Raw genomic sequence first — 13,137 nt, 5'->3', positions numbered from 1 at the left:
TAGTGTAATGTTTCTGCTCCTGTCTCTTATTTTTACAGAAGTTCATTGTGGTAGTAAATGCTTATTTTGTGTTCAGAAGACCTCTCATCTGAGTGTGAGTTAGTCAGAAGTGTGTGTTCTGCCTGCACTCTGATTCATGGCTTTTGAGGTGCAGCAACTAAATCAATGGTTTCAGCTTGTATGCTTTCTGTAAGTTCATCCAGTTTTAACTCACAGTCCTGTAAGCACCACTTTAAGCAGTGATGGGAATATCTGGAGGGACCATGAGGAATGCAGAACAGAGTTGAGGGAAGGAGGAGGCAAAGTAAAAGATGCATGGAAATACTAATTCTGAATCCCTTGATTGTGGGTGTGCTCCCTTCCTGTCCTACCAGTTGGGATTTTCTCTTGGATTTCCAAATGCCTCTTGTTTCTGTTAGCAGCTCCTTCTTTGTAGTATAGGACTTGTTCTGCTATGCAGCAGTAATTTGTCCAGTCGCCTGTTTGGGGGGATTAGGAAGGAATGTGTCCACTCACAGTAAATTGTTCCCCTAGGAAACTCTGAGGTTCTTTGCTTCCCATGCAGTGTTGGGCAAGTGGAGATGTCATGAAAGAAAAAGGGGTTGGAAACTGAAGTCTTTAGACCAACAGCCAGTGATCTTCATGTGATGAAAAGCTGGGGGAAGCTCTTAGGTGAGCTGTGTCCTATCATAGACTTAAGATGCCTCCAGCCAGGTTTCTTCATTCACTGGTGTCTGAGAGTGAGCTGAGGATAATGAATGCTTAAATTTAGCTTGTGTGTTCAGCATTTGTTTGACAAGATGCTGTCATGGAGAGGTTCAAATTAACTTAAAAGCATCACCACACTCCACATTCTTTGTTTCCTTTTGGAAAGGATACTGAAGTCAGTTTTGGATATTCTCTCTCCAGCAGTACTAGATTTCAGTTAGATTTAGTTATGTTGTAGTTGACTAGTGTGCAGAAGTAATATAGGAGCACAGTGATAGATGGCACTTAATTTCAACCATACATCTCTGTATTACTGCTTTCATTTTATTTGGGTCTTTTTCTCACCTACAAAGAATGAACAATAGAAGTTTATTGTGCTAATGTTGAATTATTCTTCATGCTGTCATAAACATGACTGTACCTTTCTAACATCACCCTTGTTTGCACTTAGGTAAAAGATACTTGGAAAATCAGGAATGTGCTTTTGTTCCCCATCAAGCTAAGGGTATCTGTGGTAGTGCTATAATGTAAATTATTATAGGAAGTTGCGTTCTACATTTCCTGAGGAAAAAAATAGTACTCACAATCAGGTTGCTGCATTGTATTCTGCAGCCCTGGTCTGAAGATTTCTTTGGTAGATTTCCCTTAAAATAGGGCAGACCTGCAGCTTGTATAAATTGTTGTAGCCCTGCTGAGGTGAATCAAGGCATCATGGCTTAAACTGCATGACACTGTGCTCCAGAGATTCGTTATAGCTGTAATGCAGAAAATCGCTAGCTGGTTTATTTCCAACATTAAGCAGAGTTGGTGCTAAAAGATTTCCATACGCTCACCAAGGCTGTATTCAGATCAAATTTTAGGAAGGGAAATGGTAGCATTATTGATCACTTTAGTTCTGTATAAAATTGAAAAATACTCAACACTCTAAGAAAACCTGCTTTTGCTATGTGTTTTCTGGTAACATTTTCATTGCTAACATCTGCAAGTACTGATTTTTTTTATTTTTGCTTTCTTTTTTCCCCTCTTTCTAGCTTACTGAGGCAGGTTCAGGTATCAACTGCTTGGACTCCATGTGCTGCTTCTCAGATGGGGAAACAGCATGCACATCTGTTAGAAGAATGCTGGAACGACTAATGAGAAGATGTAGTCCAACGCAGGGCAACAGGTGTGGCATTTCTCTCAATAGCCTTTGCTGCAGACGATTCTCCTATAAACTGGAACCTGATGAGCCTGCAGCAATAGATGTCTAGCAAACCAGCTGCAGGTTTTGCTTATTTAAGTAGGAAATGCAACTCTTTATTGTACTTTCTTCATCCTAAAATATTAGTTTCTTGTTTGTTTTTGAGTGTTTTCTTTTAGGATGGGGAGGTGGGAAAAACAGTTTTCAAATTATTTCTGTTAAAATTTAGTTTGGCTTACTACAAGTTCTTGTGTTGTATCAATCCTAATTTCTCTTGATTTGTACATCCTTCACTTTAGAAAATCAAACCTTGCTGCTGTTTTTGTTCTTCTTTTTATGATTTTTTTTTTTCCTAAACTGCGTTCTCTAATCAGGAGTTGTTTGTAAAGTTAAAAGACTTTTCCCTTTTAGTTCTTGATGTACAACCTCCAAATATTTTCCTTGGAGCTTGCATGACTCCTGAAGATACACAAAAGGCTCACACTCCCCCCCTTAAATATAACTTTATTGTTAGAAGGAGAGTCTTTAAATCTTTGAGCCATTGATTGATATGAAGATGAAATATTTTTGTAGTCTTTTATAATCTATTTCTAAAATCAGAGTAATTGACAAAACAGAGCCTTCAGATTATAAGAATTTTAAATGCTTTTTTTTGTTCTAGAAGGTACGTTGTCAAAATCATGTGTGCCATTCCAAAGTATGTGCTAAATAAATCTTTTTCCTTCGCAAACCACATGTAAAACAAACTTCAGTGGCATAAAAGCATGTTAATGTAATACATCGAAGGAGCAATACTGCTCTTGTGGTCAGCATAACTGTGAGAGAAACTCTTACTAAATGTGCTGATGTGCCATCTCCCCATTTCCAGTTAAGATGGATAGCTAACAAGCATGGAAATATTTGGGGGTAGAAATAAAAGTAGTCTTTTGTATATCGTAATCTCTCAGTCCCTGAATGATATCATGGGTCAAAAGGCAAACCTGAAAAAGTTGCACTTCAGACATTTTCAAGGAAACTGGTTTTGTATTTGAACAACTTTGTCTTTTTTGGTTAAAGGTTGTGATATCATTCATTCAGTATAAAATCTTGTGTGGGTAATTTCACTGACAAGCTTTGTCAGTTCTGATTCTGCCTTTAGGTATTGACTTGGTATGTAGTACATCTCTGTTTTAAACTCGTGTTGAACACAGTGTCTGGTTTCAGTAAGTTTCTTCTGGCTTGCTTGTGAGATTAATTCAACATTTCTACAAATCCTAGGGTATGATTATGCAAAATGTTTCGTTCCATATGAAAAATGAAATGTTATGATTAAATACATTTTTAATTCAGACTCTTGCTGTATAGAAAGCGGGCATGATGTATGAAATAAACAATTTAATAGCATTTTTAATCTACAAGGTAAGCATTGAATTGGTCTAAAAGTAATCAACATTTTGGTAGCAGTGAGTTTTTTGGGTATTTCCTACTTCTCTACTTTCCTAATGAGGAACTTCTCATGCTACTTTTTTATTTACTTATTGTTATCTAATTAGGGCAGATATTTAGTAAACATTTGCCTTAGTAACGCGTAGTCTTTTAGGTATGCTGTGTTTTATTTTTCTGCAGTGCATTTACATTTTTACAATGTCTTCTTTTTTCTCCTCTGTTTTTCTGTCATTGAGAACTTAGAAATATTTATTGAAGGTAACTCATATTTGACAGAATATTAAAACACTTTTTGAAGACTGCTTTTTCTCAGATTTCTTGTCTGCTTACCTTATGTAATTTTCAGATGAAGTTCCATCAGGCTGAATAACTTCAGAGTTGTTAAAACACAAAAGTTAGTATTATGTTTAAAGTATATGCAAGATGATCTTGGTGCTACACTAAGGGCTTGAAGTTCTGTAGTTTTTGCTTTTGCCTGTGGTTGAAATTACTCTGAACCATCTTTTAGTTTCACTTTATGTACAGTACAACTAGAAAAAAATCTCAGTCTTAAGTACTTTCTTCAATGACTTTGGTTCCCTCTACTAATCATTGACAATTAAAACCTAGTTTAAAAGTCAAGGTACTATTTTTATCCCTGCACTTCCCTGGAAATATGTGGAAGTCTTTATTTTTTTAATGTACTAATTGCTTAAATCACATTAGGCAGTTACAAGTTGTGAAATTCTGAAGGTACAGTTAAGAAATCTATTTAGTGATGTAAAAATGCTTATAAAACTGTTTAGCCTTTGTTTACAAGCTTAAGCTGCCTTGATTTTTACCTAAATCCTCACAGATTGTGCAGTCACCAACAGGATGGTCTTTTGAGTGCTTGTGCTTTATAAAACAGCTTCTTACTCAACCAGGAGGTAGCTGCATATTATTTTTCTTGAATGAAGTGATGCTGATAAATGTCATCTGTGAGAGTGCTGTAGAATGATGAGCACTGTTTTGAATAATGTTGCTGTAGCTAGCATGTGTTGTATTCTGTGCTCTTGATACTCTGTCAAATATGATATTCTGTCAAATACAATAACTGAAGATGAAATAAAACATGGTATCAAATTTTGATAGAAACTTTGATGAATCAAAGTTGTACAAATGCTTGGAGTAGCGGGCCACAGGAATATAATCTCTTGTACTTCATCTACTGCTTGTAAAATGTATTTGAGAAGTATTTTCTATAGCTTCAATCACCAGTTAGAATATAAAATGTGTGGTGTGGTATGATAAAATGCATTTTGTCTGTCTGTTCCATTAAATTGTCTGTCGACTTGTCAGTCACTAAAATATGAAGAATGCTGGATCACATACATTTCTTGTACAGTAGGATTCATTACTGAATTGTTCAGATCTCCCATTAGTGGTATTTGTGTCTAGGCATTGCATGTTAAAGTTCTAAAGAAACAGCAGATTTCTGACAGAGGCAAACTTGGAGGGATAAGTTTATTATATTTTTGATTTCTTGCCTTCCAACCTTCTGTTTTTCAGCTTTTCACGTACAGTGCTATAATATCATTCAACCAAGAAGAGTATTTCTTCCTAAGTAGTAATTAGTCCTTAAGAGAAAGACATTGCAAATGTCATCCAAATCAAAACCTGACGTGTTAGGTAGTTTTCCTGATGCCTTAAATTTTAACTTCAGGGATGAAGTAGATTCATGGTTGTAGATAAGTTTTGCCTACCCGCAGTTTTAGACATCCTGGATGTTGAACATTAAAACACTAGTATACAGGGTTACCACAAACAGACTGTGTGTTCCACAAGGCTTTACTAGAATGACTTTAAGCTATATCAAACCAAAGCATTCACAGTGCCTCAGCTTACACATGCAACATTAAGATTTTCCTTGAGGCATGATATTAAAACCTTATTTGTAAACTGGTGGATAAACCTCTGGTCATTTTCATAGTGATGAAAATATCTATAGCTGTAAGTTTGCCAGAAAGGTAAACGTAGAACAGTTAATTACATAGTTGGCATGATTAATTGTAGTCTATTTTCAAAGGTTTCAATGAATTACAGGTGCCTACATGAAATTAGTAGATGGAGTTACATTTACCTAATCTCCTAACACTTTTATCTTTTGCTTTCATAGACTTTTCGCCTTACCTCTTGATTATAAGTTCCCAGTCAGCCAAGTTTTTCTTTTATTGTTACTTTAGATCATGGAGTTCATCGGATCCCTTCTGTGCCAACGACAGAAGCATCTTGACTCTCTCCACAATGGACTCACCCACTTGTTAACAGGGGCATTTGTAAATGCCTTGTGGAAGCTCACACACCTATAGTAGGTTCTGAAGCGAGTTCAGTGCTACATCCCTGTCCTAGGAAATACTAGTACTACTGCTAAATACAAACTGTGGCTTGTCTTGTGGCCTAGCATAAGTCATCTGGATAGTAATCACTTCCAGGATTTTTTTTCTAATTATATCCACAAATTGCTAACTATATATGTATATCTATATATATATTTTTAAGGAACACTTTTACTTCTGACCATTTAACCTTTTTTGTTACTGTATGAGCACATTGGAATCCTGCATTTGATACTTGAGACATCGCTGTAGCACAGAAACTTCTCCCAAATTTGAGTGATCCAATAGAACTGAATTTGCACAATTAAACTTTAAAGTTTCATTTTTCATGATGACCCTTCATTCAAACACACATTCACTTTGACTTGTCTCTTACAGATGCTGCCTTAGCAGTTTGCAAATTAATTTTATTTCCATGGATGGTTACTGTGTTCTATAAGCAATCCGTTTAGTAATTTTTGAGAGTTAAATACAATTCAGATATTTATGCTGGTTGCTGGTGTACAAATCGCAGTGGCAATATGTAGAGATAGAGGGCTTTGATAGAACACTGTTAACTTTGACAAGTCAATCATTTGGAATAATAACGGATATAACAAGTGAATGTTTTCTTAAAGTATAATCCAGAAGCCAGTCATCTTCTTATGCCCTGTGTGTTTTGTTAACAATTCTTGATCCTTACATGGGGAAAAACACATGTAAGAATCAGTGGATTGTGCAGAAGTCTCACTAGCATAAATACTTTGAATTATTAATCCTTTTAAAGTTGGGGATTTTTTGCATGTTATATTCTTTTTCATGTGTTTATATTTGGTCGTATTGTACTTTGAAGATACACTTAATGCTTAATTATCTTCATATACCTGAAGAATCTGAGACATTGATGGCAATGTTTTGATACCTAAGTATGCCAATAAAAACAAATTGCACAGATGGAGCTTGGCATGGTACATCTTAGACATACATCTGTTGTCCCAGTATAAATGTGCATGTTTGGGGATGGGTAGCAACATTTGCCTGTTTGCCCAGCTGGGATGGCTAAACCTGTGGTTGTCTGTGTATGTGGGAGATAAATTAGATATCCAGATGTGGGCCCAGAAGCAGCAGAGTTTTTACCAGCCTCTAGCCATAAAAACTGTTGTACTAAGGCATGCTCTGTGGCTGTCCCTGGGGGCAGCACCTCTGTTTTAAATCAGTCTTTGACTCTGAAGTCCCATCAATAATTGGCAGAATCTTACTGTCAGAGAATAAAACATGTAAAGCTGCATATTAATCTCTGGGTGGCATGAACTGCAAATCAAAGACAGACTGTAAATACCTACAAGAACTTCTTTAATAAAGATGTGGTTAAGCATAGGATTTGAACAAAACCAGTATTAGCTGCTTTTACCCTGCCTCCATGAGTTTCCACTTTTGGCTTAAGTACTGTCCCCCAAGCAAATTACGTGGCACATACTCTTTATTTCGTAATTCAGGCAGCCACATCTTGTCCTCCTGGTATGACATCTCAGTGGGGCCTGGCCTGCTGCCAGAGGAGTGTATCCCTCTTATTATGGTCATCCAAAATCCTCCTGACTTCAGTAAGCTGCAGGAGAGGAAGTGTTCAAGAGGTATTGACTTTCTTTGTATCGAATGTTTTGGATGTTCCTTACCTGTAAACAGCTCTGCTATTCCTTATTCTTGTTCACAATTTAACTGGTATTATTCCAGTTCTCTTAATTCAAAAATTAAGTTTCAACAACTGGAAGCTTCACTCTGAAGTGATGGCTGCAGGTACTGCTGGATTTTCAAGATCCCATTGTTCAAGGCAATGTTTGTGTAGTACATAAATTGTCACTGCAGCCTTGTTTTGAAACTTGGAGTGATTTGCATGTGCAGTACCTGAGGTTTTTGTCTCACTGGTATAGATGAAGACAGACCAGTCACAAATTAAAAAGCTCTTAAAAATTAATGATGAAACAGAAAAAACAAAATCAAAATATAGCAAATTTTCCTTTTAAGTAACTGTTTAGTTCAGTGTTCATAGCTCATATCTGTATTATGCCTTCAAATACATAAGTGCAGTGAAGGTTAAGCTTGAGAATTTCAGTTGTACAGTAGATCCCCACATTGAGTGTCCAGACAATGAAGAGTCACTGAAAATAGAGTCTGTTTGATACCTGGTTCCTATGCAGAGAGGCTGTAAACTGATTGTCAGCTCTCCAGTCCCCAAGAGGACTTTTATCCACATAAGCAATAGTAGTGAAATATATTTAAATTTCCTTCACCTTCTCCTGTAACTTAACTTTGTATATCGTATATATAATACTAGATCTGTTTTTAAAATAATTATTTTCTTCTTAGTTTCTCATTCTAAGTTTGTACTGCTATGGGTGCCTAGGAATAATTCTTCTAAGTACCCTAATCAGGTATCTGCTGTTTAGCTGTATCTTTTATGTCTAAATCAGTGTTCCATGTTTCAGAAGTACTTGTTTGTCCAAGTCGACCACAGCATTCTAATCATCCCTTCAATTCGTGTGCCATGCAACCTTGTCGCTCTGTGTGGTTAGTGTATCACATACTGAAATATAAACTGCCATTTTATGTAGTAGAGGGCAGAGGCTTTGGATATATGACCCCACTCCAAGCATTGAGACTGGCTCGGCTCTGTACATAGATAGGCTTTAGGCTTTTACCACACAAGTGTGTTAATTTTGTTTGCACACAAGAAGCACCATCCTATATTTGAAGAATAATTTATGTTCATTATGTGTTTCTTTAAAGCCTTCCATCTCCTCTTCTCCCTCTCCCCCTGCTTTCCCTTTTCCCAGTGTTTGTAAGGTCGCTGAAGAAACACGCATTTAAACAGTTCAGGAAGAACTTAAGAATCCATCTGTCTGCCAAGGTATATTTTTCTATTTGCAGTAAATCTAAATCCGTAATATCTCATTTAGTAAGAACATAGGAGTGGTTTGCGTAGGACCAAATTTCTTGGTCTGACAAATATTTTGGATGCAAGAAGTGACTGTGGTTTTATGTGATGTAAGAAATCTTTTAAACTTGCTTCTAGTAAAAAGACAGATTTTGTGTATTTCTGTGGCAGCTGAAGTGCGTGAAACCATTCACTGTGCATTGGGTACAGTGTAGAATTCTTCATGAAGAACACTGAACAAAAGGCAGCTAATTCACTAGCATTCATCTCGCTGATTTACAGTAGGAATGGATGAGGAAGACTTTGCCATAGAAAGCAAATGTTTTAGAATTACCTCTTAGCCTCAAAATCTGTAATGTACGGCAGAAAAGCCTGGAGTAGATGTTTTAAGAATGATGTATAGTCACTTTACTATGCAGTGTCTTTAAAGAAGCACCTTCTCCTTCACCCCCTTCAGAATGGGACTGAGTTCTCAGCATGTTTTAGTTCTTGTTCTGTGAAAAATAGGGTTTGGGTTTGTATACACAGTTACCAAATTTATGCTTTTTTAAAAGGTGCAGTGGAAAAGATTAACTACGAAGATGCTCTGAATTGTTTCACAAATTAAAATGTAAATATTATGCTGAAGATATTCTGTGTATTTTTTAAGGTTATGAGGAGTGGAACAAAAAATGCACATGAAGGAATGCTGAAAACACTGGCTTTAGATTTGCAGAATGATTTCTTATTTTCTAGTGCAAAAGCTGATTTGAGGAATGATTATGCAACTTAGAATGCATATTAGGCAACTATAATTTCTTACTGGAAAACTTTGGTAATACTTTCAAACAGGTTTTTTTTTTATGACAGAACAACTTCTATACTGGAAAATAAAATCTCATTTTTCTAGTGTTAGAAATGTCTCAAAGCTGTAGTCGATGTTATTTTTAATAGTTTTATCTGATTCCTCTGTACTATAAATATTAGTGATTTTGGTGAAATTCAGTGTTAAAAAGTGTTTGATCATAACGTGCTTCTGAACCATTTATTTTGAGAGTCTTGTTTTCTTGGTGTAAAATACCAAATAACTAACTCCCACCAGCACTGCCAGTTACAGCCATCACTGCTTTAAGAGTTGTGCCTAGAGCTGGGTGAACCCATCATTATGGACTGATTTTAGACTTTTTTTCTGCTCGTTTTTTTTGGTGGTTGTCCTGTATGTTCTTTGCTTCTGTTGTTTGCTTCCAGTGGCATCATTTGTCTGGTTTCTGCTCTCTATTGGAATGACTCAATTTAAAACAGGAGGAGGAAAGATGGAATGCTCATGGCTGTATCAGCTCTGTCAGAAAGGCAGTTGCATCAGTATTTGCAAGGCTTCTGCTTTCCATAGATTTTTTTCCTTCAGCTAAATACTGCTCATAGAGGCACCAGAAATAACTCGGTAGAGACCTTGTGTGCTGCCCAAGCTTCTGTGGCTTTTGTTGAAATGAATGTTCTCACCACTTTGAAGTACGCGCCTTTCTCTAGGTGTTGCCGCGCTATGATGTTGATTACAATAAGTACATACAATTGTCATTACTGTAGATATGACTTTTTTTTGTTGTTGTTTCCAGTTAGTATAAATGCATAGACATGAATAAAACCTGCAGGGCCAAAATGTTAAAGACCTCTGCATCTGACATTCAGGGGAAAAAATGTGCTGCTGTTCATGACACAAAGTATGACTTTGAAAGAAACCCTGAAGTGCACCTAAATGGCCTGTGGTGTGTATTGATTTTGTCTCAGCCATTTTTAAAGAAATTACAAGCATGTTCTCAACCTTTTTATCTTTTTGCAATGGGATATAAAGTCCATATAGTTTAGGAAGGGGAAGATGGTTAAAAATGAGACCCACTTTCAGGTATAAATAAGGTCTCATTACTGCAATGAAGAATAGATTCTTCCCAATTCCTAGTTACGGTCCTATGAGAGATTTCAGGTCCTATGCACAGAAAAGTAACAAAGCGTCTAGACTCCTGGGTTGTTTGGGTTTTTTTTCACTGGTGTGTTATCAAATTCTGCTTCCTTTTTTGAATTAAAAAAACTTGAACGATATCATCTCTGTAGGAATTACCTTTTTTAAGAGGTTGAGCCTTAAGTTTAGGCAGATAAGGGGCATTGACAACTGGAAACTGTAGCAATAATTAGTACAAGGAATTTCGGACCTCTGACACTGTGGCTGCCTCATGTTATTTTTGATTCTCTTGACAGCGGGTCTGTGTGCTTGCTCATTGTACAGTTTGGTCAGTAGAAGTTGTTTTAAAAATGGTTTATGAAAATTATATTTATTAAATAAATCTTTCGCTTCTGAGTCTGTTTTAATTATGTGTTTGTTAGAGGAAAATATGCCAGAGTAACGCAAGACTTGCTGCTCCATTTGAGAGCATCAACATGAGCGTGGAGGGTACCTCTTGCCCAAGCTTGCTGCCTTCTCTGGCTGTAGAAGTCCACTCATAAGGCGTGGGTGTGAGGGAGGATCCCTGCAGCAGCTGTGCTTGGCCACTTCGACCAGAAGCACCAGCTCACAGTGGAGCCAACCACCAGGTTTGCTTAGTGATCAGTTACCACAGGCTTCATTCTTCTCTCTGCAACAGCAGATGGCACTGAGCCTCCAAAAGGCTACGCAGCCTCTCCCCACACATCTACAGCTCAATCATTTCTCTCCCTCACAGGCTTTCCTGGGTACCTTCCTGCTCCTTATTTATCTGTAGGGTTATCACTCTGGCTCCTGCCAGTTGTCCTTTGAACTCTTCAAGGGAGGGAGGGCAGGCTTGAAATTTTATGTTCTGAACACACAGAATTGTAAAAACAGTTGTAATTTCATGAAAAACATTTGTGATATTTGATAAATTGAGAACCTGAAGACAATTAGTGGATGCACTTCCAGATTGGGGGAGGAAGGAGGGAGAATTTTTTGTACGAGTTTAAATGTCCAGACTTGGCGTTTGAGTTACAGGTGTCTGAACAGTCAGGATCAAAGTGTTTAATCCTGCCAGTACATATTGGTACCAAACCAGTCAACTACTAAGTGTTCCAAAGCTAAGGCCTATTTCTGACAGAGAAGGGTACCAAGTATTCAATGGAAAGTCTACTCTTTGAGAGCTCAAAGGCCTGAATGGCACCACAGGTTTAAACCCCAAACTTAGGCAGTGTATCATACTCAAATGAAATCTACAGAGACTTCTGGCAACATTATTTAAATAAAATGTGAATGACAAATTTTATTAAATGCATTCTTAAAAAAGTATATCTTTCTTAAATAAGGATTTCTCAGTATGGATTTCAATGTAAAACAGTTTTGAGTTAAGTCATAATAATTAACAGGATCAATAAAAAAAAGTCACTTATGTACGATAGTCTTCAATCATATTTAAACATATGCACTGTTTGTGGTGTCCTCCTTCACATGCTAGGTGGTCTGTGCAGCATGGTTGGACAAGATCAGCTCCATTTTGTACTTGCGAACATTTAGAATAAGCAGTAGGCAAGGCGTAGCAGTTCTTAGAAACCCTCCCTCTCCCCCCCGCCCCCCCAAAAAAAAACCCGCTTACCAATAATGTGCATTTTATGCAGAAGAGTGCCATGCTGCTTTTCTCCCCTGCTTAAAAGCACATTTTAGAAATGTCTTACAAATAATACACTGAAACAATGCACGAGAAGACTTCACCATGGCAATTTCACTGGAGCTTTATTGCCTCTGTTGGTAATGAGAGGGATTGTAAGAAGTTACATTGGAACTTACAGAGATATGTAAATGATGGTTTTTTTACTAAATATAATCTTGAAATTAAGTGTTTTATATCAGGGCACTTCTAATTTTGTACATATTTAATGTATAAAAACAGGTTACAAACGTGATGTTTGCCTTTTCTTTCCTTGACATTTGGCAAAATTAAATCAATCCATTTAAGGGGAGATCATCAAATTGAAGACATAAGCACTTATGAATTAAAGCAATCCAAGTAAGCAACTGGCTGCATTCTTAAAAAAAAAAAAAAAAAAAAACACCACAAATACAGAAGGAAAAAAAACCCCACATGGCCACATTGAGCACATTTCAATGCAAAATATTCTCTGTAACCAGGCATTTTGTCCTTAGAACAACACCCTGTTAAATCAATGTTTCTTTCAACTTTTGAAAAACTTTTTTTTTGAAAAACTTTTAAGATGCCATCATAGCACAAATAACCCTTTTCTGCAACATAATTAGTCAAAGTTTTATGTATTTCTTTATAATTACACAGTAATTATAAGCGTGTAGTACCAAACTGATGACAACACTATTCTGTTGAAAAGATCTTGCATTCAAAAGGAATATTCTTTAAAACACCACGGCATTATGCCACTACCCAATCTCAGACTTTTTTGAAGGACAAGTCTGTACTGGGACGAAAAGCAAGTCAGTTCTCTCCAAACACAGCATACTTGAACTAGTCAATCTGAAACTGTACCAAAACTCTCAAGACATAAAACAGCACGCATAGATACCTTGTAGAGCTTTTCCACCCTCCCGCCACCCCCCCCTCCACCCCCCGCAT

At 36.9% G+C, this 13,137-nt stretch overlaps 1 protein-coding gene across 1 annotated transcript in view; it reads left to right on the top strand.

Moving 5' to 3' along the window:
• Positions 1 to 2,551, top strand: part of ATP11B (ATPase phospholipid transporting 11B (putative)) — a 61,713-nt gene extending 59,162 nt beyond the window's left edge. The window contains exon 28 of the mRNA XM_080624004.1: positions 1,740 to 2,551. Within this exon, the coding sequence (XP_080480130.1) occupies positions 1,740 to 1,958 (219 nt within the window). The 3' untranslated portion in view covers positions 1,959 to 2,551. The remainder of the gene's footprint in view (positions 1 to 1,739) is intronic.
• The last annotated feature ends 10,586 nt before the right edge of the window (positions 2,552 to 13,137 follow it).

Source organism: Psittacula echo, assembly GCF_963264785.1.
Source record: "Psittacula echo genome assembly, chromosome: 7".
Lineage (NCBI taxonomy): Eukaryota > Metazoa > Chordata > Aves > Psittaciformes > Psittacidae > Psittacula > Psittacula echo.
Note: the sequence above shows the minus strand (reverse complement) of the source record. Positions and strands in the feature narration are given on the sequence as shown.